Genomic DNA, 27,331 nt, shown 5'->3' with positions numbered 1-27,331 from the left:
CAACAACAAATAGTAAAGAGAGAGAGAGAGAGGGAAGATGTTTGGCCTAAAGATAATTACAAGAGATTTGCGTGTTTGAGGCGTCTGATTTGCAACAGAGGGCGTGGCATTTAGAGTGCGGCACCTGAAGGCACAAATCTCTTCACTGCTCTGGTCGCCATTAGCCAGAGTTGCCACTAGTCTCCACTTTCCCCTCCCCCACCGCTCTCCACCACCCCCTTTCTACAACTGTCTTCTGCTAATCTCCTAAGCAATTTGTATGCGTCGCCTGTCGCATCCGCAGGAGTCAAAGACAAGCAGGAGATGGCGACAAAGAGAAAGACAGAAAGAGAGGGAGAGGGAGAAAGAGAGAGGGATACTCAGTAGCCACTGTTGTTGTCCACGTCGCTGGCCGCCGTCGGCACTTTTAAATCAAATATTCAATAAACATTGAAAATGTGTAAAAAAAAAGAAAACAAAAAAAAACATATTTACATTTTGATTTTTCTTATTTTCTACTGAATTTGTCATGCAAAGCGCGTGCTTCACAGCGAGTTACACAGTAATCAGCTTTTGTCATGCAACACTAGCAAGAACAAGGTTTCAAACTGGTTGTCAAGTGATGGAGAAGAAGGGGCGAGGAGGAGGAGGGGAAGGGGGAGCTGAGGCCGCCTTCAACGGCAGCCAAAGCAAACATGAACTCTGGCGACAGCAAAAGAACGTTAAAAGCGCAAAGAAGAAAAAGCAAAGGCAACAAAAGCAACAAAAACTCGCACGCCAAACTGGTTAAAAGTAGATCTCAAGTCCAGAGTGTGCGAGAGCGAGCAAGCGAACAAGCGGTTAAACTGAACGAAGCTCTCCAAGCCGTAGTCGCCAAAAGCAATCACACCTATTGCCATCTCTTTCAAACCAAGACAAGACGTTGCCCCTGCGCAGTTTTGTTTTTGTTGCTGTTGCTGTTGTTGTTGAAACTGCTTGACTTGATCGTAAGTCGTTAATGTGTGTTGGTTGCGGTTGCTGTTGTCGCTGCTACTGCTGCTGTTGCTGCTGCTGGCCAAGTCAACCAACTGGTTTTTCCTCTACAACGTCAGGCGATTTTCCAAAACTTGTTGGCCAACAACGCGCAACAGCAAAAAACAAGTTTACGAAAAATCGCTAGCAAAACGCGTGCATTTGCTGCGCAAGTCGCGCACAAATCGCTACGTGTTGCTATGTCTGTTAACAGTCTGTTAAGCGCTACTGAGACATCGCTCTCTTAGGCGCTGTTAAATGCGCAATGAGAGTGCGCTTCGTTCAGTTGTGCTTCGTTAAGTTGGCGCGCTGTTAACAGCCAGTGCTCTTTGCAAGCCGCTCTCTTTGCATCGTTTTGAATAAACGAAGCTGTGCATAAATGGCATGCAACAGCAGACGGGTGAAAACGCATGCGACATCGCTCGCTGTTTAAGCAAGCGATTATTAATGAAGCATGTTTAGGAATAAGCATGAAGACGTCAGACAGCACCGAGTTAAACAAAGACTAAATAAATGTGACAAATACTCAAAGATGTACTTGACACCCCAATAGAGGGTAAAGGGGACATGTGCTGCGATACCTTTATACAAAGTTGAAAAGGGCTCCTAGGGCTTGAGATAATAAACTATGGTTAGATATATAAGACCTGGGATTTTAAGAATTTAAATTCAGTTTTGAAAAAGTATTCACCCCAAATTTGTATTAATTCATAGCCGTTGCCTGAAGTAGTAAAAAAATATATTTAATAAAAATAATACAATTTAAATATATTCGTTGAGCTGGAGTGATCGCGTTCTCTTAATTGGATCGCAACACCTGGCCAAGGCCTGTTGCGCTGCTGGTCCCAAGACAATGCTTATTGCTTAAGCGACGAAGGTAGCACAGAGAGCGCACAACAGAGAGAGCGTGGTGGTTGCTTAAGCGAAAAGCAAGAGAAATTTCCGTACCTTCGTTTACAGTGTGCGCGCGCTCTCTTTGGACTTCGTTGGTGTTTCGTTGATTTCGTATGCATTCTTCATTCTCTTTTCATTTGCCGCTTCGAACGGACGTGTCGCGCTGTCGCTCGGCGCAGCAAACAATCGAAAATATTTGCGTCGCGTTTTCTGGCGAGCTGTTCTCTCGTATTTGTTTACAACCCGTTACAAATTTAAAAAGTGTTGTTCATAATTATTGAAAGAAAAAGCCATAACGAAAAGTATTTTGCAAATTGCATTACTAACAACAACAACAACAACAACTACAATTGGCAAAGTGAGTGTGTTTAGTGCAAGTGTGTGTGAGTAAAACTATTAAACAACAAGAAACAACAAAGGCAACAACAACAAGCGACGAAGCAAAGCAAACCCAAGCAGTTAAAGCAAAAGCAAAAACAAAAGCAGCGCAGCAGCTGCGTCATCAACGTCGACGCCGGCTTTGGCATCATTAGTTTTACTTGATCTCGGACTACGCGACTGCAGCAGCGGGAGCAGCAGCAGCTTGGCGCTCTCTTCTTACCTGTCAAACCGGTTTTGTGAGCTCACACAACAACAAGTAGAAAAAGAAGCAGAAGAAGAAGAAGCAGGAGCAGCGCGCGTCGCTTAAAAAAGGTTTTTACGTGTGTCGCGACTACTGCGAGTGTATGCGTGTATGTGTGTGTCTGTGAGTTTCTTGGAAACCTTTCAAGCGTCGTTGTCGTCGCCTGCATACAACTACAACAACAACAACAACAACTCGAGTGATTTCTGATTAACAACAACAAGCAGCAAACGCAAGAGCAAAGCAAACGACCGATTATAACAGTGAATAGGTGTGTGTGCGTGTATGCGTATGTGCGTATGCCTGCATGCATGTGTGTGTGTGTTTAAAGTGCAAGAGCAACACAGCAAAGAAAATGCTTGAGGTTTAAGACCTGGCCAACAGAAGGGCCAACAAACCAAGCAGACGCGCCGCCATCTTGAATTTTGAAGTTTTTGTGTTAAGTGTTTGTTGTTGTTGTTGTTATTTTGATTACTCTTTCGCCTAACGTTCGTTACGTTTCGAATACAACAATAACAGTTTCGTGTTTGGATTTTTCGGCCGCAATGTGGCGCTGCTGCTAAAACTAGCAGAGGGCGCTGCAGCAAGTGCAAGTGCAAGTGATAGAAAGAGTGAGCGAGATAGTAACACACTGGCAAAACTTTTGCTGCGATAATAATACTAATAACAATAACGACAACAAGAACAACGATTACCCAAAACTGCGACAAAATGAGAGCAACACCAGTAAACAGAAGTGCGAGGAGCGCGACAACAGCAAAAAGCGCAAGCAACAACAACAGCTACAGCAGCAATAACAACAACAACAACAACAGAAGCAGCAGCTGCATTACAAGAAGACAAAGCTTTGGCAAATTATTTTTAATCGGTAAGTTTACACAAGACAAAAAAAAAAAGCACAACCACAACTACGATATGCAAATGGGATATGAGATATAATAGGAGAAGTAAATAGCGAGATAAGAAACAGGTGTAAACGTCGGATAAGAAAATATTATATACTCTTCGCACGCTGCTTCGTCTCGCATGGGATAAAATTGCAAGCAAGAGATCAAATATCTCATGGGAATTGTTAAGCAGGAAATAACTAAAAGATCTTGATTACATGCAATTGGAGGTTGTATGATCTGTTAATGTCACCTGATCTATATATAGATATACATATTTCTTAGATGTTTTAGCATTCCTAATTAATTAATTACTTTGCTTGTGATTTAAAATAACAAGTCTGAAGTGACTCTAGAGTTTTAGAAATCCATTTTTAAACTTGGCTTTGGCTCAAGAACTTTTATTCATCTTTGAATAGTTTCCGAAAACAGTTTCTTTCATTCCATTTGCTGTATTTTATATCAATTTTCGTTTGGCAAGCAAAAGCATATCTGAGAATCTGGAAATTGAACTATTTGTATTCAAGGAGCTTAGAAAACACTTTTCTTTTACCAAAAAAGAAAAGCTGCAATGGCTTTTTGCTATTGCTTTTGTGCGTGTCTTTATTATGGCTTATGATTTCCTTTGCTTTTCTGAGAATGGGATTCTCAGACTCTAAAGTTGGCTATTGGCTTATCGATGCCATCGAAATGAATGAAATGTGTGTTTTCTAGTTCTTAAATCCAAATTACCCAACTTCCTTTGTCTTTCTCTATCTATCTGTGTCTGTATTTCTCTTTAGTCAGTTTCCATTCAGTAAATTGTCTCGGCTACTTTTCAATTTTGCGTTTCCTTTTTGCATTTGCTGCATTTTCTAGTTGTTTTTCTTGTTGTTCTCACACACACACACACACAAGTTTTGTTTATGACAGCTTCATCGACAAGTTTCATCTTCTCCTCCCTTTTTCCCTCTCTTATTTGTTATTGCTGCACCTGTTGTTGCTTTCAACTCTTTTTTTTTCCTTCTGCTTTGCCGTCACGTTACGTTAAGTCAAGTTTTTAGCTGGCGCTTTGACGTTAAGTTTTTGCTGCCCAGTCGTTGACAGTTTTTACCGTTAGTTTTATTCGTTGACTTCTTGGGTTGGTTCACTTGCCTCTCTCTCTCTCTCTCTCGCTCTCTCATTCTTTCGCACTTTGATCGTTTGACAGCTCTTGCTCAACTTTTATTTGGCACAAAAAGTTTGCTACACCGACCCCTGCTAAACGAAACTTAATCAGTCAGTCAATCAGGCGGTCAATCAGTGAGTCAATCAGGCGGTCAATCAGTCAATCTTTCACTCAGTCAACACTTTTCCAATTTGTGTGCGATTAACAAGCAATTCCCCAAATGTTCAAAAATCTTTTGACACTCAACAAACTATGCGGCCATTAGCGCCCCTCCCTCCCCTCCCCTCTGTGCTCCCTCTTTGCCACCCCTTGACTTGCGTAAGTTTATAGCGTCGTTTTTCTCTATTTCCCGCTTTGTTTGTGTTTGTGTGTGTGTGTGTGTTTATGTTTATGTTTTGTAGTGTGTAATCATTTAATAAATAAAACGACTTGATTTGACATTTTAATTGGAGCTGCGACGCACCACACACTTCTACACACACACGCACACCTCACCCTCAACTTCACCTCCCCCTTTGGTCGCTTTGTCAACTTGTCAACACACAGAGAGAGTCAAAAATCAATGAACTCTCTGCGGAGCTTTAGCGGTAAACGATCTCTGGGGGCATTATTAGGCTGACGTGAAGCGAAAGAAAAAGAAGCAGCAGCAATGGCAAAAGAAGAAGAAGCAGCAGCAGTTGAGGAAGAGGAAGAGAGCACAGCCGTTGAAAGAACAATAATAATAACGACGACAACAATAATAACAATAATGATATCATAAAGGGCAACGGCAAAAGACAGCAAAAGATACTTTTGCGCAAATAATTAAAAAGCCATTAAAGGTGAGGCCCCCTCCACCTTTTTAAAGAGGAGCAGGCGGTGGGCGTGGCAAATGGCAAAATGGTTTTGGCCATTGTTCTGGCCATGATTCATACATAATTAATGCTATTAACTGCCTATAAATATCAATTTCAATTTGTGTTCAGCTCTAATGAAAAGTATCTACATCGTTCAGTTTATCTGTATCTGTATCTGAGTCGTTGTCGTTGTATCCTTGGCGTTGCCTGAAGTGTCTTTGAATTTGGGTTTCGACAGTTCTTTCACAGCAAGAACACAGGATACTTAAGATGCGTCGCTCGTCGTTAGCTGTCTCCCTCTCCTTCCCTCTCCCTCTCTCTCTCACTGTCTTCTTTTTTCTTCGCTTTTCGTTTTTATGTTTATTTTCGTGCCTTTGCTGTTGCTTTTTATTTTTATTTCGTTTGTCGGTTGCGCTTTGTTTTATTTATGCCTCGTTTTGTGTCTCACTCTCTTTCTCTCCCTCTCTCTCTCTCTCTCTTCTACCTGCCTGCTGCGTTTTTCCTTTGAGTTTTCCCACATTCATTTCATTTCCTGGGCTCAACTCAGGCTTCTGTCTTCCATCTCCTGTTTTTCTCTCTCCCCTCCGCTTAGCACTCTGAAATGCGCGTGAATTATGATTGTGGCTCGTTTTTCAAAAAAACAGTTTTAGCTCTCGTTGTTGTTGTTGTTGTTGTCCTGGCGCATCCTTTAGATACACACGCGCTCTGAGCCTGCGGCTCACGTTTTTGCTCGTTGCACGAAAAACTGAACTGAAAACTGAAAACTGGAAAAACAGCAACTGCTGCAACTTCGAAATTAAAATAAATTAAACAAATATTTTGTTTGTTTGAAATTTACGTGCAAACGTTGCCAGCGTTTCCATTGCGGAAATGCCACGAAAAACGAGCAAATTTCCCCCAAAAAAACAACAACAACAATGCATTGCCAACAGCTGCGACAGCATCAATGCCCCTTCCCTAGGTTCATGCCAGACGCCCCATGCCCCTCTATACATCCTGGTTGCCATAACGTGTGGCTGCGTTCTCTGGATTTAGTTGAAAATGTTCAGTTCTCTGACAATTTGCATTTGAAATACTAAATCAAAATTGGGTTAGGTAAATATCAAATATAAAATATATATTTGCACACGCAGCGTGCACACAGTGAGAGGAAAGAGGAAGAGTGGAGTGGAGGGGTGTATATAGCAAAGCCTGGGGAAGAGAGTCTTTAAAATTAGATTTGAAACTTTCGAGTGTTAATGAAACACGCAAATGAAATGCAATGTCAACTAGAGCCAAATCTTATCTAGAATATTAAACTAAGATTTGAAAGGAAGTATAGTTATATAATCTTATTCAGACTTGTCTACTCTATAGTGACAATTATTCTACGATGTTGCCTATAATATAGTTATGCGATTATAACAGTCTTTTTGAACTATGAAAATACTTTACAACGTTGCTTTGGGAATTTCGCGAACTTATGCTTGCACATTTAAAGTAAAAAAGATAGGAAACTAAAGTTATTTATAATAAAGTTCTTCTTTGAGATTATGAACTGCAAATTCAATAATTTTGACATCAGAATTAGGATTGCTTCTCTATATTGCATCATAAGTTCTTTGCAACTTTTCTACAATGTTGCCTTTACTACTTTTTGTTATTCTTCGATTATAATCAGACTTGGGTGCTCTATAATGTATTTGATTTCCTGTTTGAGAATACAAAAATACTTTACAATGTTGCAACGGGGCATTTCCTCGGGTTGTTATATATACTATTTGGAACTAAGAAATGCAAATTCAACAATTCTACTTATTATTGTTAAACCTTTGATTTACTTGGGTTAGGTTAATATATAAAAATATACATATATGTATTTGCACTTCCGGAAAAAGCTGATATGAAAGAATGTTGCGTATAAAATGGTTGTTATTTGAGAACTGTGAACTGCGAATTCAACAATTTTGCAACCTTAATCAGACTTGGGTTGTCTATAACACAGAAATTATACAATTTCTTTACAATGTTGTAAAGTGCATTTCCTCGGGTCGTGAATGTAATTTAAAGAAAATGTAGTAAACAAAGATTATATTTAATATAGTTGTTAACAATCTTGAGATTTTAATCAGGATTGCCTACTCCCCACTTTTAAATAAGGGAATTGATTATATGGAGATATTCTACAATATTGTTTAGGGAATTTCCCCGGGTCGCAAACGAAAGTTCGTAAAATATGGAATACAAAAGGTAATTTATAATATTGCTCTTATTTGAGAACTATAAACTGGAAATTAAAACAATTCTAATTTTTAATCTTAATTCTTAATCTTTGATTTACTTGCTTTCAATTGTCAAATACAAAACTCTATTTATATTTCAATTTTAGTTCTCCAATATTATATTCAAGTATATCTTAATGGAACATTCTATTTATATTTCAATTCTAGTTCTCTGAAAAGTTTTCTTTACCCATATTGAATTCTTTGTTACTCATAAATTGCCTAGTTCAACTTCTTTATAAGCAAAGTTAAAGTTCTCTGTGGTTAAAAAAAGAAAAAGGATTCCATTTCTGTGTATAATATCCATGTCAAATATAAACATATTACGAAAAGTTAAGGTCAATTTATATGCAATATTTTGCGAGTTTTGCGTTTGTCAATCAAACTTTGTTTTTCGGCTCTCAACGCCAGATGGCGTCTCAATGAGAGCTTTTTGAAGTTCTCTTTGTGTGTGTGTGTGTGTTCTATTTGTTTGCTTAACACTCTTCCGCTCTCTCTCTCTCTCTCTCTTTCTCTCTCACTGGCAGCTAAGTAATCTCTCCTGCGAGTTGCGTTTGTGGTTTTTATTGCATTTTGCGCAAAAAGTTTTTTCGACTGATAATACTTTGAGCCAGTTGTCTGGCCCAAGTCCCCAACTCGGTTTAGTTTTTGGCGCTTGGCATATGGAATTTATGTGCCTCCCTCTCTCTCCCACACACACACACAGACAGAGAGAGATACATTTGTATCCCGTTATTTGTATCTACTATGTTTATGCATGCGACACCCGTTTCTTTTGTTGGGGGAGTTCGTTTGCTGCTTGCTTCTCCTCGTTGCTTTCAACTCTCTGGCAGCTGTTTAAACAAACGAAGCACACACACACACATACACACATAAAACTCACTCGACACGCAACGTGCAATAAGAACAAACAGCAACAACAACTAGAATAATTGCCAACTTCTTTTTTTTGCATATTGAAGTGAAGCCAAAGTCTTGTTTGTTTGTTGTTGCAACATAAAAATTCAATAACATTTGCTGACAATTAAATTTGGTCAACCGATGACCTCGGCATTCGTTTCTTTTCGGTTTCTGGTTTTTGCATTCATTACAATTATTAAAAATACTGTGTGTTTATAACCTCTGCAGAGCAACATTTGCAAGTTTTCAATATTTTTGTAATATTTTTCAAACTTTTGCTCTCGCATGTTTTCGGCACGTTCTTCTCTCAGCTAGTTTTCAATTTGTTTGCCCAACTCTGACTCATTTCGTGCATAATTCACTTTTGGACATATTTCAACGTAATGTGTGCATATCTTTTAATTGTATATGTGTGTGTATCTAGCACAAACAACAACAATACAATATTCTTGATTTCTTTCATACCAAGTTTTTTGTTGTGCGGCTTCCGTTGCTGCTTATTTTTTATCGCCTGCGTCGTGACGCGAGTTTTAAAAAACGCCCGCAAAACGTTGGCGAAACGTGCAGGCATTTGACTTGACCACAGCAACAGCAACAGCAGCAGCAGTTGTTGTTAGTACTATGGACAAATATATATCTTTCTCTTAGCCCCTCGCTACTCCCTCTCCCCCTCTGTCCACTGCTTGTTGGTCACACCTCAAGTTTTGCTGACTCGACTCGTTGTACATTTTGATTGAATTTGTGTCTTGCTTTTGGATTGGGGTTTTTACTGCGCTCCCATTTGGCTACTGTTTTGCCACCTTGATTCATTAGCATTTCGCTTGGAGAGGGGGGAGAGCAGCAGGTCTGTTGTTAGAAAAGATTTGTGTTACAATTGTGATATATACTTTGACAATGTTTCGCTGTTCTGACTTCCCCGAAAAGTCATTATCATTATCGTCATCAACATCGTCATCATCATCATCATCAACATCCATTTACAGAGTCGAAATTGTCCCCAACAAGCAGCTGCTTAAGTGCGGCTTAAAGCATTAAGACTTTGTTAAGCTATTGGACAACTTTGGTCACAATAGCTATAAGCCACATTCTTCCTTAACTGATCTTTTGAAATTTTCAGAAGAATGGCATTACATCTGATGTCTTTGTCAATGATTGAGCAAAAGGTTTAATATTTTGATCATAAATTTGTATATCAAGTAGCTTCTTTTGTTATTTCATTTTTGTTAAACTTTTAGTCAAAGTTATCTTGATTTTTTTTCAAGTAATCTATTGAATTTTGAGAAGAATAGTATTACAAGGTTTATTATTATTTTGATTTCTTATGACTTAAAATACAGAATTAGAATCAGAATTTCGATCTTTTCTCTATTAGCTGTAATATTAGCTAGGGTCTTTTAGTTAGAGCATCTGGTATCCGCATTTAATATTTCGATCTTTGCTCTATTCTATTAACTAGCCTCTTTTGCTCTATAATTTTGTAAAATTTTAGTCAGAGTTATCTTGATTCTTCTTCAAGTTATCTAGTGAATTTTGAAAATAATAGTATTACAACTGTTCTAGGTTTGTTATTTTGAGTTCTTATAAAATACATAATATGTATATCAGAATTTCAATCTATTTCTTTAGATTGTATATAAAAGTGTGGTTTTCTTAGCTCGATTTCTTATGATATCTGATATCTTGTAAAGTAAAAAATATGTTTATCAGAATTGCGATTATTTTCTCTATTTTGTATTTAACAATATTCTATTTACTAGCTTCCTCTGCTCTTTCGAAACATTTCCATAAATTTATCTTCTAGTTAGAGCAACTGGAATATAATATTTCGATCTTTTTTTCTCTATTTTATATTATATTAAATAATAAATATATTTATCTTATATGTAAGTTAGAGCATCTGGTATTCGCTTTGCTTCGTAAGTTAGTCAAATGGTTTTAATTAAAGTGTATCAAGCTTTTCGTTTTGCTCGATTTGGTTTTCGGTTGCTGATTCTTCTTCGCTTCGGTTCGGTTCTTCTTTTCGATTCCTCGGTTACCCCCTTTTTATTTCTGGTTAACACTTTCTGCTGTTACTTTTTGCCTTTGCTTTTTCTCTTCGATTCTCTTTTTCGTGTGTTGCACGTTTCTTTTCAATTCTTTTTTGCCTTGCCCCTTTTTTCGCACTGCTCCCACTCCATCCTCATTGCTGGTGCTCATCGCTTGTCGCTTTTGCGGCTTCCGTTTGTTGCCCCGTTTTTGCAGCTGCTTCTCTTTGGCTTCGCCCCGGGATTGTCTTTCGGCCTGTCTTTGGGGGCTACTTCACTCACTCAGTTGGTTCCCCTTAACCCCTCCGCTCTTGGTTGGTTGGTCGCTCTAATTTGTATGCGCAACATGTCAAAATTGTTGTGGTCAATACACTGATTGCTTTTCATGTATCTCTGAGCCGCACAGTCTCAGACTCTCTATCTCACTCTCCCGGCTTTGCTATCTCTGTCTCGCCCCATAAAGTAGCCCCACGTGCCTTTTGCTACAGCGTTTTTGGCAGCTGCACGTTTCGGTGGCATCCACAGATATTTATGACCAGCATTCGACTTGTTTTCTGTCAAGGGCGCGCTCTCTATGTTTGTGTTTGTGTTTGTGTGTGTGTGTGTGTGTTGAGATCTAGGCCAATCCTTCCGACTAGTCCAAATGTCCAGCTAGTCAGCGCTTTGTGGACGCTTTAGTTGCCTTCGTCTCTGCAGTGCTTGAAGCACTTTTCCCTGTCAATTATGTGTGGGAATCTCTCTCTCTCTCTATCATGTCCTGTCCGGGAGATTTCGATATGCTTCAGTTGAGACAGCGTTTCTGTTGATGTTTATGAAGGGAAACACTTTAAGACAGCGCTGAAGATTGAAGCGATGCCAAAATGTTAATCATTTCGAATATATCCCAAGAGTATAATAATATATTACGCATAGTTCCAGAGAGCTTCATCTGGCAAGCGAATGATTAAAGAAATAACCAGCAATTAAACCATTTTCATTCTCCCCCCTCAGAAGAAGCATATTTCATATTTCATAAATAATATCTTTGAGGAATTTTTCGACATGTTAATGAATCGACTTCAATTTAACAATTTAACCCTCAACTTGAACTTTCAGTATTGAGCAGAAATTTTCAAATTGGATTACCACATCGACATCGACATCGTCGTCGTCGTCTCCCCTTTTTATCCGCACTTTCGTCTACGTTAAAGTTTTAATTAAACGCATATTGCACTTTAATTTTCATTCATAATTCAAATTATTGTACAATTTGGAGTTCAACTGACGCTTTTGGGGGTGTTCAGAGGTGGTCTATATGAGTATTCGAGAGGGAAGAGAGTTCGATTCGAAGTGGAAAGAGATGAGTATGAAATTATTCGATGCAGACTCTCTCGCATTATCCCATGAATAGACTTTTATTGCAATTTTTTGCGCTTCAATGAAACTCAATAAAATGAAAATTTGTTCGTTGCACGAGGAAACACAACAACAACAACAACAATAACGACAACAACAGCTAAAAGGCGGAATAAAAAAATTATATAATAAAACAAACAGGCGAAACAATGCTCATCGATAGTAAGTAAAAAACAAAAAAAAAATGAATGAACGGTGCGAGGCAATGCCGCAAAAATGATTAAAAATATCGAAAAAGAAGCAGACAAATTTTTATTTGAAATTTAACTTTTGCTCTTTGTTGCGTTGTTGCCAATTTTTTTTCTCTCTCCTCCATAAATTTGAACATTAAAAAATTATTTCTGCTGTAGTGAAATCAATTACACCAAAAAATGTTTCGAGTGCACTTTGCCAAACGAAATTAATAAACCACTTGCGTGGGGATTATTTAGTTGTGGTGGGCAAGGGGAAAGGAAAGGGGAAGGGGTAGTTTTTTTATTTGTATTTCTGCTTTTCAGTGATTTATTAAAGTATTTCTCATCAATTGATTCCGACTAAATGCGTATTATCAAACCATAAACTGCAGGGGATGCTTAAGGGTGAAGGATATTATGAGGGGAGGGAGGTGGAGGGTTGGAGGTGTGCGACAATCCAAGTGACGATTGTGAATGCAAATGAATTTTACACTTGAGAACAAATTCAAACGTTCTTCGTTCTTTTTTTCTTTTCCCATTTAAAGCCAACCCCCAAAGTCCCTCCCCCAACCCTCAACAAATGAAATGGAATGTTTGATTAGAAAAATGTTTTGCATAGCGTAAAATTTTATTTCTACTTTTTTCATGGGCGTATCACTTTAAGCGTGAAGGAGGAGGGGGACGAGGGGGAGAGGATACCACCTGGGGGTGCTGATTTTTCAACCCTCGTTTTTGTTGTTTTTTGATTTAACACACTGCAGACACAAAAACAATGCGTGCCAAAAAGGTTTACAGTTCATTTTGTATATTTTCCCTCTTTTGTATTTTTACAATGTTGCTTTACATTTCATTTTCTCAGTGACAAGAGATAGACAGAAGATGGAGAACAAGCAGCTAAATGCGCACCAGTTACCCTCACCCCCCTCGCCCAAATCCTAGACTCAGTTCTCTGTCTCCGAGCTGGCAGCTGATGCAACCCTCGAGGGGTGCAAAAGTGAATTGATATGCTTGAGAAACCAAGCAAAAGTAACGAGACGACGAAATTGCGGATTGCATTCGCCCGAAGGGTTAAGCGGGGAGGGTTGGGGTTGGCGTTGAAGTGGGGAGAGTTGAGGTTGCAGTGATTTCTTTACCAACAACAACAACTGCTGCAAGGGTTGTGTCTGCTCTCTTGTCTGCCAAGGGCTGCATTTCGTTGTTGATCCAAGTTACCCACTGACAGTTTTGCTCTTTTTCACTTCTTCACGTCTTTCAGCCAAACAAATTCTAAATGCTAAATGCTCATTTTGTTTTTGGATTTAAGGGGAAAATTTATACTGCGAGGGTTGACGACGCAAATGTTATTAATTGCATAACAAATTTGGGTATATGAAATTCGGATAATGCAGCTGGGAAAATTTAAATAAATTATTTTAATTAAAAACTATAAATTTGGAATTGTCAAATATGCAGAAACTTAATTAATATGCATTGAATTTAAGCTGTTGCTGATAAAATTTGATTATTATCTTTTATGCAAAATGATTTCTATTTAATAAGCTAAAAATTAAATTTCAATTTGCTGTGTATTAAATCTGGTAACGTGTAATAATTCTGCATTAAATTTTCTCTCTTTTTTTGTGCTCGACTCAAAAAAAGTCGACAGACGCTTCGTTACTTTGGGCACTTTTTCTCGGTTTTTAATAAATTTCACTCGCTCCACGCTGCCTTAAAATGTTTGTCTCGCTAATCACCTGTCAAATCTTGAACACGCTGACAAATGATGCCGTCGTCTAAGGGGTGTGGCTTCGATTTTTTTTTTTTTTTTGGGTGGGATGATTGCAAGCTGTAAGAGTAAAGCAAATAAAACGCAATCATTCAATTGACAACTGAGCCGCATCGTGTGGCAAAGTTGAAGGCAAACGCCAAAGCAACAACAACAAAAAGAGGAGAAATATAAATAAACAGAAGGAAAACGCAAACGACGCAGCTGAGAGGGAAAATCAATTTGGCTGCCTAAGAAATACATATATACAAAGAAATTCCAGCGTTGGCGCCAAAGACAAGTCAAGTCAAAGCCAAGTCAGAAACTGAAGCTGAAGCTGAAGCAGCTTCTTCTTGGCCTAAAACTGTCCCCGCTCTCTCGTCTTACCCCCCACAAAAGAAGGGCAATGAAAATGTGCTTGTAATAATAACTGAAATGAAGAGCGAGGATGAGTTGAGGAGGAAATTTTGGGGTGGCTTCTTGCTGGGTGGTTGGGTGGAAAAGTGGTTGCTGTGGCGTCTGCTTTTCAAAAGCAAAATTCAAGGACAAACAAACACAAGTCAAACAGTCGTGAGGTTTTCGCTTTTGTTCGTTGTTCGGCTGTTTGGTGTTGTGTGGTCGCTTGTTGTTATTGTTCTTTCTCTATTGCTTGAAGCCCGGCAAACATTTGGCCCCGGAAAACTGTGCTAGCTAACTGCTTAGAAGTTTTTCCCCAGCCTACGGCCTACGGCGCATGTAATTTTCATTACACACTGTCATCCTAGCCCAAGTTTTCCCTAAAATCCCAGACCCTATTCTTCCTTCCCGTTTTGCTCTTTACCCCGCTCCTAAGCAAATATCCCCACGGCTGTAAATTCTCTATTTGTTGTGACTAACACGCGCCTTCGACTGCCAGCGAGGGTTTCCTTCAAATTTGCACAATTTTGCACTGACTTTAAATTTGCAAATGGAAAAATTTAAGTTGAAGAAAGCTGTAAACTATTTTTTATACCCGTTACCCAAAGGCAAGAAGGGTATTATAACTTTGTGCCTCCTTAAAACAGCATTTGGTATATTTTTAGTATTTTTGCGGTATAATTATTTGGTATATTTTAAAATTTATACTACACAATCTGATATATCAATATCATTAATACAGCCTTTGGTATGTTTTTTAGTATTTTTCGTTATATTAATTCGGTATTTTTAAGTATTTTTGCGGTATATTAATTCGGTATTTTTTTAATTAATAGCACAAATTCCGGTATGTTTTACAATCTATGGTATATTTTGTATGTAGTACTCTATCAATATCATTAATACAGCCTTTGGTATTATTTTAGTATTTTTGCGGTATATTAATTCGGTAGTTTTAAAAATGCATACCACACAATCCGGTATATTTTGTAATCTATGATATATATTGAATGTAGTATGTATATCAATATTATAAAAATAGCCTTCCGTATATTTTTAGTATTTTTTGTGTATATTTTAAAATGAATACCACAAAATCGGTGGCAGGTATTTCACAGTCGAGCACTCTCGACTGCAGCTTTCATACTTGTGTTTATCGATATTCTGTTGAGCACAATTTATAGTTGACCTTGTAATTTTTAGATCGACCCTCGTTGCTGTTGGTTTATATCCTCAATATCCTTGCCATTTTCCTTAAATGTGGCCAGCAATAAATTTTAAAGTCATTGCCAGCGGCTGCTTAAAGTCTTGACTGTCTTCCCTTCACTCTCCAGTCTCCTCTCTTAAGTGTATTAACTGTAAGGCGTTTGCGGTAATAAGTTTAAAAACTTTTCGCTCGCGCTTGCGACTTTTCTTTTGGATGATGAGTCGATATGCGAATGCGAATATATATATCTACAGAATGTATATATAGATCCGATACCTTTTCAGCCGTGTCTCGGCAACTACTTTACGTAATTATGTCAATTGGCATTAAAGAGAGGAAGAGAGAGAGAGAGAAGGTAACAAGCAGTCATCGATATGCCCTCTGCCTTTGCTCCTTGATTTCAATCTGTCCTCGTTTTGGCTTTGACTTTTCGCTTTTTCCTCCCTCCGCACTCTGTGTGTGTTTATGTGTTGGCTTGACTTGGTATCTATCTAAGCAACCATCCATCTATCTATCTATAGTCATTATCTCGCTTGCCTTGCTCTCTACTAACCAGAATAATCCCCGCGCTTTGTCTGCTCTTCGCTCTCTCTCTCATGTGTCAAGGACAGACGAGGCAAGGACCTGCTTCACATAATGCGCCTGATGGTGGCGTGCTTGTTAGGCATTCCAAATGCGCTTAATAGTGCCACAAAATCAATGTATTTTAGCGTTTTTTCCACGCTTGATTGCCCACCCAAACCAAAAATAAAAAAAAAAGAAATAGTTTCATTCGAGGGGTGGAAATATAACGCCGATATCCTTGGGCTGAAGAAGAACTTGATTAACACATTGTGAATTGGATTTTGTGTGTGTGTCAGTTTACGGCTGTCGTGTGACAAATCATTTCATTAATTTTGCACATACTAAATGGCAAATTAATTAAGCACCTTTTTGCACAAAAAGCTATGCGTAAAAAAGTATCTGGAATGAATGCCGCCAACTATTCGATACAGCATATTTAATATTAATTAATTTCAATTATATTGCTATTTGCGTGCAATGTGCCACGCTGCTCATTTAGTTTGCTCCACAATTGTCCTTTGATCAGAAAGAGAGTTGACACGACTAACAAGACTCCTGCATTAAAAAAAAACAATAAAAACATATTTTATAGTTTGCTTAGTTTAAAGTATGAAATGAATAAAGTGACATGCATTTGAAATAGATAGAGATCAAGCTCAAAATGACATTTCATTCACAATCCTAGCACATTATACACTTTCAGTCTTGTGTAACAGTTGCTGAGCACAACAATGACATTTTAAATTTCATAAATGAAATGCATTTTAATTAATTTTACACCAGTTCAGTGCGAATTGTTGTCGGTTGTTGTTGCTGCTGTGCACTTTTGTTTGTCATGTTTACATGCATATTTGATAGAGCATATAAATTTCAATCGTTAGCTGTCTTTCTGTTATTTTGCTTTTAAATGCCAACAATAAACATATTAATTTATGTATTTATTTATGACATAAACAAAAAGTGCAAAAAATGCCTTAGTTCTCTAAACTGAAAATCGTTTATCATTTATTTAGAATTTATTATGTATGCGATTTGTGTGTGTGTGTGTGTTGGGCAAAGGCTTTTCCGCATTTAGCAGTTGTCATTTCTTCCAACAAGTCACATTTAATTCACATTTCTCTCGATGAGGCAGCTGTTGAAAATTACATTGAATGATGGCGCCCAAGTATTGAGCATACTAATACGTAAGGTATGTGTCTGATAGCCCAAGGATATTGCTGACTTTGCATAAATTACTTTAGTTGCTGACTTTACTCCGTCACTCATTTGATTCATTTGCCTCTCTCTCTGTCTTTGTGATGTGAATGTAACAGTCTCTTTTTCATTCAGTGGTTAAGTCATTAACTTAATTATATACAATTGTTTCTTATGCACACATGTGTCACAAGTTGTTTGCTTACTTTACTTGACAAGTTATTTTATGCGTATACTTGATATCATATTTTTCCGACAGTTGCTCACTTAATAAAACGCAGATTTCTACGGTTTATGGTTAACATATTATTCGAGAAATAACAGCGCAAAAATCTTATTTGGTAAATCTCTGTAGTTAGCTTCCTTTGGGAATCATTTTCTGGTTTTTACTCCCCACTTTATAGATAAACTTGAAGATTCATGGCATTTTTGTTGTGTTGGCTCGTAAAGTTGCCGCAATGCATTGCTAATTAATTCATCGTTGAAATATTTTTTCGCTCGTAATTTTAACTATTTCTTTTTCATTTCTCAGCTCGCAATTTGCAGTGTGAATTTGTGCACGCACTTAGCACTGCGGCGGCAATAATAAACATATATAAAAAGAAAAGCAAACAATGAAAAAACATCAAAAAAAAAAAAAAACTGTATAGTAGTATTTTCAGTATTATTGTTTATAGCTTCACTAAAAATATTTCTTTTTTTTTCACTGCTGCTTCAGCGTTTTTTTTCTTCCTTTTGTGGCAATTGAAATTGAAATATTTTTTATGTAAATATTTCATCAACGCAGCGGGGCAAAAGGGAGCGGCGAGTAGAAGAGTTGGGAGGGGGAAGTCGGGCGTGTGCCAAGCTGAAGAGTGATGGCTTTCAGCACGCTGTCTTCTTCGCTCTTCACTCTTTATTCTTATTCTACTTTGTGTTTGCCATCTTGCTCTAATGCCAAGTGCCGCACCTGTTTCTTAATTATTGTGAGGTGCTCCACTTAAGTTGTTTTTGTTGCGCTTCATTTGCTAGTTACAAAAAATTTCAAATGAACTCGCGCCCAATGCAAAGAGTCAGCTGGAAGTCGACGGAGAAAGCCACATAGCACACACACAGACACAGACACACACCGAGGAACAATAAACAAGACCATTCTCAAATGTTGTATCCACACACTACGAAATTGGGTTTATTGCCACAAAATCTACACTCAGTTGTTGCAGCTGTCATAGGCAAAAGGTGCAAACAACGACGCGTTTGTTGCACTGCAGCAACAACATTTTTATCACCTGCTAACTCAAATTGGAGAAAACATTTCTTTCTTCTTTGTTTTTGTTTATAGTGGGGGAATATACAAATCCATTTGAATTATTTGTTGGCTATTTTTAGAACCTGTAATCTGCTGGGCAAGCCTAAATGGATTTTTAGTTTTACCATCTGTGATTTTTATCTGACAAACGCTAATAGATCTTGATTGTAATTATTACACGAATCGAGCTGATTTTATTGTGTTGTAAAGTTCAGATGGTTGTACTTATTTTCGCTGTGTCATTTGTTTTAATTAGTTTTTTTTATTAGTAAGAGTCTTTACATTCAATTACAATTTGGAATACGAAAGTTTTGTTCTAAAAAAACTGTTCATAGGTGCGACTGTGAGAGAGACCCTCTAATAAAAGCAAGGTAGTCCGGTATTATACTTAAAATATACTAAAATATACTAAATGCTATATTTGGTATGAGAATATACTACTACATTCCAAATATACAAAAAAAAAATATTTGTAATAAAAAAACATAATACCATATTCAAAATATATCAAAGGAAATATTATATTTTTTTTAAAATATACTAATACCCTCAAAATATAACAATGGCTATATTTGACATAATAATATACTATTATTTTCAAAATATACCAACTGCTGTATTTGGTATATCGATATACGAATATGCTAAAAATATATTAAATGTTATGTTTGGTATAAAAATATATTACTACGTTCTAAATATACCATGAAGTACACGATATACCAGACTTAAGCAACAAATCCAAGTTCTTGCTATTTTCAAGTTTGTAAATATGTTGTCAACATTTTCAGTCTTTTAAAAAAATATATCGGAAATACAAAAATATGCCAAAAGCTTTGTTTGGAATATCGATATAGTATTATATCATTCAAAATATACCACAAAGTTCAAAATATACCAAATTATCAACGAAAGCAACAAAATATAAATTGCTGTTATTTTTAAAGTTCGTAAATATGTTGTCAACTTTATCAGAGTTTTTTTTAAAAGAAATACTATAAAAATCTTTCAACTTCCCGGAGCGTTGGCGTTGGCATTCATTGATTGTTTAACACTTAATCATTGATTCGGCAGCACTTAAATCTGCCGAACTTCACGCTGCCGCCATTAATTGTGGCAATCAACATTACAAGTGCCGCCGCCGCACACACAGTTTTTCTTTTGCAATTTTTCTTTACGTTTTCGCGTGGCTGCTGTCAATGTGCGTTCTTTATTTTTCCCCATTTTCCAACGCTGCTGAACGCCACAGACAATTTAATTTCAATGTCGGCCGCACACAGTTTAAAGAAATGAGGCAACTTAAGTGGCAACAACATCTTGTCAGGGCTGTTGAGCAGGAAAAGAAAGGGGGGTTGAGCGAGGGGGCGACACTCTAAAGCCGAGCAAAATAAATAGTTTTGTTGTGACACTCATAAGTCGAGGTGGCGCTGAGGCAACATCGGCGTCGGCGGCGGCGTCTCCATCAACGCTTCGCTGGCGATTCTCTCGCTGCGTGCATTTGACAACTGGATTTGGGTTCGGAGACAGAGACAAGACAACAGGGAAGGGGGGAATGGCATGCTGAACAGTTGCCCAACTGCTGGGCAGCTGTGTTTGCGGTTTTGCGTGTGTGTTTCGTCTTTTTGGACAACACTCCATAAGGCGTGGCCGTAGGGCGTGGGCGTGCAAGTTGTCGCAGGCGTGTCAAATGGACGCAACAAGTTGCAACTTGTCAACCGATTGTGCCACTCCGTTCTGTTGTGGGAGAGGTGAAGTGGGAGGCAGCAGGCTGGCTCTGTTGCTAATGAGTTTTTAAGTGTCAGCTGCCTTGCCTGGCAGAGAGAGCACAACAACACACAATATGTGGCACATTGAAGCGTCGCGCTTAAGCCTATCACACTTATTCATGCTGCCTGGCTTTGTTTGAGTTTCTGCTGTGCGATAAACTGGCAAACAGTTTATGCGCGTTCTTCTTTTATTATTTATTTATTTATGACATTCTTTGCACAGTTATAAATCAAGCGCAAGTCACGTTCCACTCGACTCAGCCGACGCCGCCGCTGCCGCCGCGACATTTAATGATTGCCACGCTACACCAAAGAAGAAGAAAATGTTGCAGCAACATCATGCGCCTCAGCAGAAACTGCAAAGAAATGTGCAAATGCTACAAACACAAAAAAATGGTGAATGGAAAATCTGAAAAGATCAACAGGAAATAAATTTCAAAGATATTGACATTTAAACTATGTGGTAAAAATAACAGGTAGAAGAAAGGGAAAAAAATGGGATTATGATTGCATAAAAAGAATTTGTTTTACTTTTAAAATATTTGACAATTCTTTTAATATTTCATTTACATTTAATCAGGAATAGAATTATTAGTTTACAATAAAAGGAACATTTTTTTAACTCGAAAAAATATACGGATTATTTTGAAAAATATTTATACAACAAAAATAATGGGTTTGTTTTTTACTTAAATAAACTGAAATTAAAAGTAAAGACAAACAAAATATTATAGAATTTGTTATGTATAGATACAATACAATGTGATTCCTGAAAATCCGATCAGATAAAAATTGCATAAGTTATTTAATAAAAACTTTTGTATGGCCAAAAACGCCTACTTACGAAGGGTCTGACAAAATATACCAAAGGGTTTATTTGGAATATCAATATAGTATTATGTCATTCAAAATATACCACAATATATATATATTGTTTTGAATGGTACTATATAAATGTACCATGAACAGAACATATATGGTATATTACAGTATTTTTGTGGTATATTAATTTGGTATATTTTAGGAAGAATACCGCACAGTCGAGCAGATTTTTGTAGATTTTTTACATGTTTCAAGTTTATTTTTGTAACAAAAGTACAAAATAAACTCCACTTTTAGTATTTCATATATTAAAGCTTCAACTTTTTACCTAGCTCAAAAAACTATTTGAAACTATCTGTGGAAATCAATTTTTTTCGTAGAAGATTACAACATTTATCTACCTTAAGCATAAAAATGTCAATGACAAAGATGTTTTCATCTTCGTCGAAGTCAAAGCTGATGGAGGAAGAAGCACCAACAATGTTCCTCAGAAAATGTGGAAAACAAAAATGACTGAAATGAATAAATGAGCTGAGAAGAGAGTGTCGAGAGAATTGCTGCCTACCAAAGGAAGCGGAGGCTGTCGTTGGTCGTTGGAGATGACGTCGTGCGTCTGCTGTCTTCCTCTGTCCCTGCAACTTCCTCTGGCTTCTCTCTCTCCCTGTAACTTTTCTTCACTGTGCATTCTTTGTATTAGCTTGCAGCAAGCGAAATTGACAAGCGCAACATTGAAATTGCTACAATGACAAACTGTTTTAAAGAGAGATGATGGTGACGGGGGAGGGGGTAAGTGGAGGCGGAGAAGCGGGTCATGCGGCTGCAACTGATGCACTGCCACTTGACAGAGACGAATGCGGATGAGCCAAGGCAGTGGCAGCAGCAAAGTTGGGGTGATGCTGCTGCTTCTGCTGCACGTGCGTCAGCCGACAGACATTTAAATATAAACCGAAGATTGTTGCAGATGTTGCACAGTTGTAACTGTGGCCCGTGGTTCAATGAAAAATCTACACGAGAGAGAGATGGCAGCAAAATAGAGGGAGATGGGAGAGAAGCTGCAGTCGTAGTAGGTGGCAGCATGTTTAATTAATGCAAAGTAAATAAGAAGAAACAGCAACAGCAGCAGCAGCAAAATTGATTGAAGAATGTGCCGCAAAGCGGGTGGCAGTTGCATGGGAATAAGCAGGAGAGGAGGGAGGAGCGCTGATAGTTGCATTGGTTGCATTGTTGCAGCCTCAAGTTGCCGCCAGTCACAGGCTATTTATAAGCTCCCCTGTTTGGCTGCCTCCACGTTTTTTGATTGGGTAAAATTGCTGCTAAATTGCTTTCTTGTGTATAGCCAAAGTGAGAATAGAGAGAGCAACGGGAGGAGCGTGAAATATGGGGGAGAAAAAAGTGTGGAAAGGAATTTTAAAGTAGAAAAATCGAAGAGTGACTAAAGCCAGCATCAACTCTATTAAACAAACTCAATGCTGGCTGATGAAGCGAACAACAAATATTTCGCATCTGAAAACAATAAAAATCATTTCAGCATTAATTTCAAGTGGCCTTAACATATTTAAAATTCCATTTGTGCATAGTTTCGAGCCTGAACAAACAATTTGATCGATTACTCAATTGATTGATTTAAATATCATTTCCGCAACACACATTAATTAATTACTTCCCGTTGCTCATTAGTTAATGATTTCATATTTCTACTACAAACGAAATTTATCAATTAATTACTAAACATATCTTTCACATTTCTTTCTCTCATTTTAGGTAAGTCCCAAACGACCTTTCACTGTGAACTCTCCGCTTCCCAGAAATTAAGTGAAGCTTTTTTAAGTAAGTTTTAAAATGGGAGAAATGAACTAAGCTGCAGGCTTATAAAATCACATTAATAATGTGATGTGACAATTTTTCCCAGATATATTTTTGAACTGCTCTCTATTTACCTCTCTCTGTCTGTCTGTCTCTGCTGGAAAGTAAAAAATAAATGAAAAAAGAAAGTGCACGACAACAGTAAAAGGCCAACTAAAAACCAGCTAAAAGTAACAACTAAACAAACTCTGGTAATTACAGCAGACAGAAAAGGAGACGACAAAAAAATGAAATAAAACCAAAAGAAGAAATATAATATTACAAAAATAAATAATGTGAAAGTGAAAAGCAGCTGCTCCAAATGTAATTGTAATTGTAATTGGCAAAAAAAAAACCTAATCAACTGTAGCAGGTGGCTGAGAGCGTGCGCCGAGGGGTGTTCGAAACGTATGAGAAAAGCTCATTTCATTCATGATCGGCTGACTTTGTCCAGCTGCCACTTGCAACGCGCTTTGCCCCAACGTTCGCCTTGCCTTGACAGCCATCGAAATGCGAAATTGCAACACACAGCCAGTTGCACAACACACTGTGTGTCATTGATAGCGAGTCTTTCTCTCTCTCTCTCTCTCTCTCTGTCTCTTGAACAACTAAAATCAATGATGCGCAATAATTAGCGCAACGTTTTGCCCAGATCCTAGAACGCAGTTTGCAGTTCTCCATGTTCTATGGCCATGTTGTCTCACTTGCCGCTCTTGCTCTGCATTCCGCACTTTGACGTCTTTCAAATCAAAACCAGACGCCCATCCCGCGGCATCTCGTTTCCTCATTTCTCCGCTCTTCACCCCTCTGCAATAACCATTTGCCAGCAGCATTCCGATTGCAAAAGCAGCCGCGCGCTCTGAACTCTTGCCATTAAGTGCTCCAGTTCCGCAGACACCAAAACCAACTACTTCCCCCCTCTCTCTATCTCCCTTCCTCTCTCTGTCTCTGTCTCTGTTCGCTCCAATATAAACGGGAATATTGCCGGTCAGTCAGGAATATTCAATTTTCATGTTGCGTCCAGCACAGCACGCAATCTATGCACACTTGGCGATGACGATGATATACATAGATGTGCCAACAAGTTCTGCGATTATCACAAGCGGCATTGGAACTAGTTCTTTCAGGCATTTTAAATAGCAGCAGATGTTTGAGAACAAAGTCAACAAAGTATGCCTTAGAAGAGACAGTCTTAATGAGAGACGATTGCCAAGTAGAAGCTCTGAAAAATGTACTGCATTTTTACCACTAATTTAACTAATTCTATACAAATAATGGTATCAGTTTATGGCATGTTTTGATATAATTATGTGAAGTGAAAACTCAAATTAAAACTTGTACTATTTGTTATTTTAAAATTTCATCTTTTCAATCTAAAAATTCGTCTATTTCTAAACAACTTCTCTTTTATTGTAATTTAACATCAATTAAAGATCATGTAAAGTATAGTATACTATGGATAATATGAATTATATACTAGATTATTTCAAAGTTTCGTATTTTTTATATAAAAATTCGTCTAATTCTAATCAACTTTTTTACTCAACTTTAGTTCATTTCAAATTTCATGCTCCTTCTTTTTAATCTAAAAATTCGACTAATTTTAAACAACTTCTCTATAATTTAGGTTATTTTCAGTATAATATCAAGTAAAGGTCAAATATTTTTAGTATGGAATATGGTATTAAATTAGGTATATATTTAGCATATACAGTATACTATATACTATAGCATATATGGTATTTATAGTAGTATACTATACTAAAAATATTTGGTTTACTTGATCTAGTATATATTTAGTATACATAGTATGTAAATATGGTATGTATAATATACCATGTATACTATGTATAAGAGAGTACACAAATAATATATTGATATAATTATTCAATGCCTAAACAACTTTGCCAAACAACTAGTTCCAAATTTATTCACTAATATGTCGGAAAAGTTCTTTTGTTATTTCATATCAATCATATCATATGCAAGCAAGTATTTTTTTACTATCAACACAAATCGTAAAATCTCTAATTTTCATTATCTAATTTATAAATCAAAATGAATGCAATAATTATGCTATTTTCAAGTTTCCCATTTCAAACTAAAAATGCAGCTACTGCTGAACAAATTCTAAAGTTGTGAGCTCATCTGTTATTTCTGCTGTAGTCATTAAACATGTAAACAAGTTATTTCTGAATGACTTTTCAGCTGCATAGCCAAACTAGTTCATTGATTTGTGCAAAACACAAAACACACACACGCTCGGAACTGGTTCCATTTATCGCTGCTTTTATCGCTGGCAATGCAATGCAATGCATTACGAAGCTGCTTTGCTGCGCGCATAAACAATTGCCCGGTGGCATGTTCCGCCTCTCAACAACAGCAGCAGCAACAGCAGCATGTAATGTCCCCCCCTTGATTCCGCCCCCTCTCTTGTCAAACCATGACTGGCCACAAATGCAGAGGCAATAAAATGGCTCATCTGTTGGCCATCGCCATGCTGTCTGTCTGTCCGTCTGTTGCATGTTTGCCAAATGCCAAGCATCATCATAATAATTATGGAAAAATCGTCCTTGTCAACACACACACACACACACAAACACACACACATGTGCAATTTTCATACTTGTTGTTGCTGCAAATTTGCGGCCATTTTCGCCGTGGCACAAAATGGCGCCCAGAACCTGCCACTCCCCTCTCTGCTGTTGCCTCTCTCGTTCTGCTGTTGGCCGCATACAAAAACCACAATTTCATACAAAATTGCACAGTGCAGCAGATACGCGCCCTTCGCTCTCCTCTCCTCTGGCTTCCTCTGCCTCATAAATGCATTTTTGGAATGCGTGCCGCGTTTTCCAATCTCGCTCCGCGCTGCCCCTCAAATGGGCGCCTGCCAATTTGCCTGCAAATATTTGTTGTTGCTGCTGCCGCGACAAACAAATGTCAGAGGCAGAGACAGAAATGGTGTAGGATGCCCAACTGATGTCCTTTTGCACATATTTTTCTGCACCATAACTGTCTGTTGGAAAGGGGGCATGCAACATTTGCTTGTCATTTATGCCACATAAACTCGATAATTTACACTTTTTGTATGTGCTCAAAACGCCCCCAAAAATTGTGTGTGTTGCTCTTCTTTTTATTTTGGCCAAAAGTGCACGCACATAACTGTGAGACCTTGCTCCCCGCCTCTTAGCATCTCCCTCCCCTCTCTGACCATTGCATTTTAGCCAATGCATTTTAATTTATGTTTTTTTTTGGCTTGAATAAAGTTTGTTTATTTTTTCTTGTCTAGAGAAGAGAGTTGAAGAGTGTTTGCATCGTTTCGTTTCGTTTAATGCATATGCAAATTTTGTTGTTGCCCTGGTTGTTGGTTGCTGGTTGCTGTTGCAGTCATGGATTAACATTAGAAAATGCTTTTAAAATGTTTTCCCTGCTTCAATTTTCTCACACACCGAAAATTGAAATCTGTTGACTGTTGTTGCTGCTGGCAGTTGTTGTTGGTTGCTGGTTGTTGTTGTCGTTGTGTGTTGGTCGTCTCACATGCTGTTAATGCTTCCTCTTCTTGTGTGTACAAATGTCATTAGGCACAAAGCAGACGAGCGACAACAAGCAGCAGCAACTCCTTCCTCCTCCTCCTTGCCTCCTTCAACTCGTCTCCTTCAGCTTCTGCTTCAGCTTCGACTTGTATTTCTTCTGCCAAATCTCAAACCGAAAATTTCCTCTGGCCAACTGGCAACTGCATTATGTGAATTGAGCACTCGGCTTCTCTATCTCCGTCTGTCGCACCAAACTGCCAACAGTTTGACACACAAACACAATTACAATGATAACAGCAATAACAACAACAACTACAACTACGAGAATAATAATAGTTGCAACTACAACTGCAACTGCAACTGTGCTGCAACAAGAGGAAAAGCGTTTAGAAGCATTTCGAGAGCTGTGCGAAAATTGAGTTTTTGAGTTGCAACTTGCAACATGCGCTGCCAACAATTCTAATAACTGCAATAACAGCAACAGTAACAACTACATCTACAACATTTAACAACAACAACAACAACTACAGCAACCACAACAACGACACAATAACTTTGTGCAAGTCACAACAACTGCTATTTTTATGTTTTAAAAATTGCCAAATTGACTTCGCATTAAGTGCAATTTGTATAGCAAATACTTCAGGGGAAATAAGGAACTTAGAGGAAGCTAAAAACAAGTAAGAAAGCTACAACCGAGTCTGCTCGACGGTGAGATACCCGGCTTTGTGCGATTTTCATCTTAAAATATACCAAATAAATACAAAATAATACTACAAAAATACCAAAAATATACCGAACGTTATATTTAGTATATTGGTATGGTCCCATATACCACAAAACATA

General features: G+C 37.8%; 1 protein-coding gene across 2 annotated transcripts in view; it reads left to right on the top strand.

Annotated features, from left to right (window-relative positions):
* The first annotated feature begins 1,989 nt into the window (after positions 1–1,989).
* Positions 1,990–27,331, top strand: part of LOC117565756 (cell adhesion molecule Dscam2) — a 107,927-nt gene continuing 82,585 nt past the window's right edge. Inside the window, exon 1 of one of the 2 annotated variants that reach the window (XM_034245008.2) lies at positions 1,990–3,374. In XM_034245008.2, the coding sequence (XP_034100899.1) occupies positions 3,218–3,374 (157 nt within the window). In that variant the 5' untranslated portion in view covers positions 1,990–3,217. The remainder of the gene's footprint in view (positions 3,375–27,331) is intronic. The other variant, XM_034245007.2, reaches the window with a different exon arrangement.

The sequence above is a fragment of the Drosophila albomicans genome, chromosome 2L (genome assembly GCF_009650485.2).
Source record: "Drosophila albomicans strain 15112-1751.03 chromosome 2L, ASM965048v2, whole genome shotgun sequence".
NCBI lineage: Eukaryota > Metazoa > Arthropoda > Insecta > Diptera > Drosophilidae > Drosophila > Drosophila albomicans.
The sequence above is the reverse complement of the archived record's forward strand: the minus strand, read 5'-3'. Positions and strand labels throughout refer to the sequence as shown.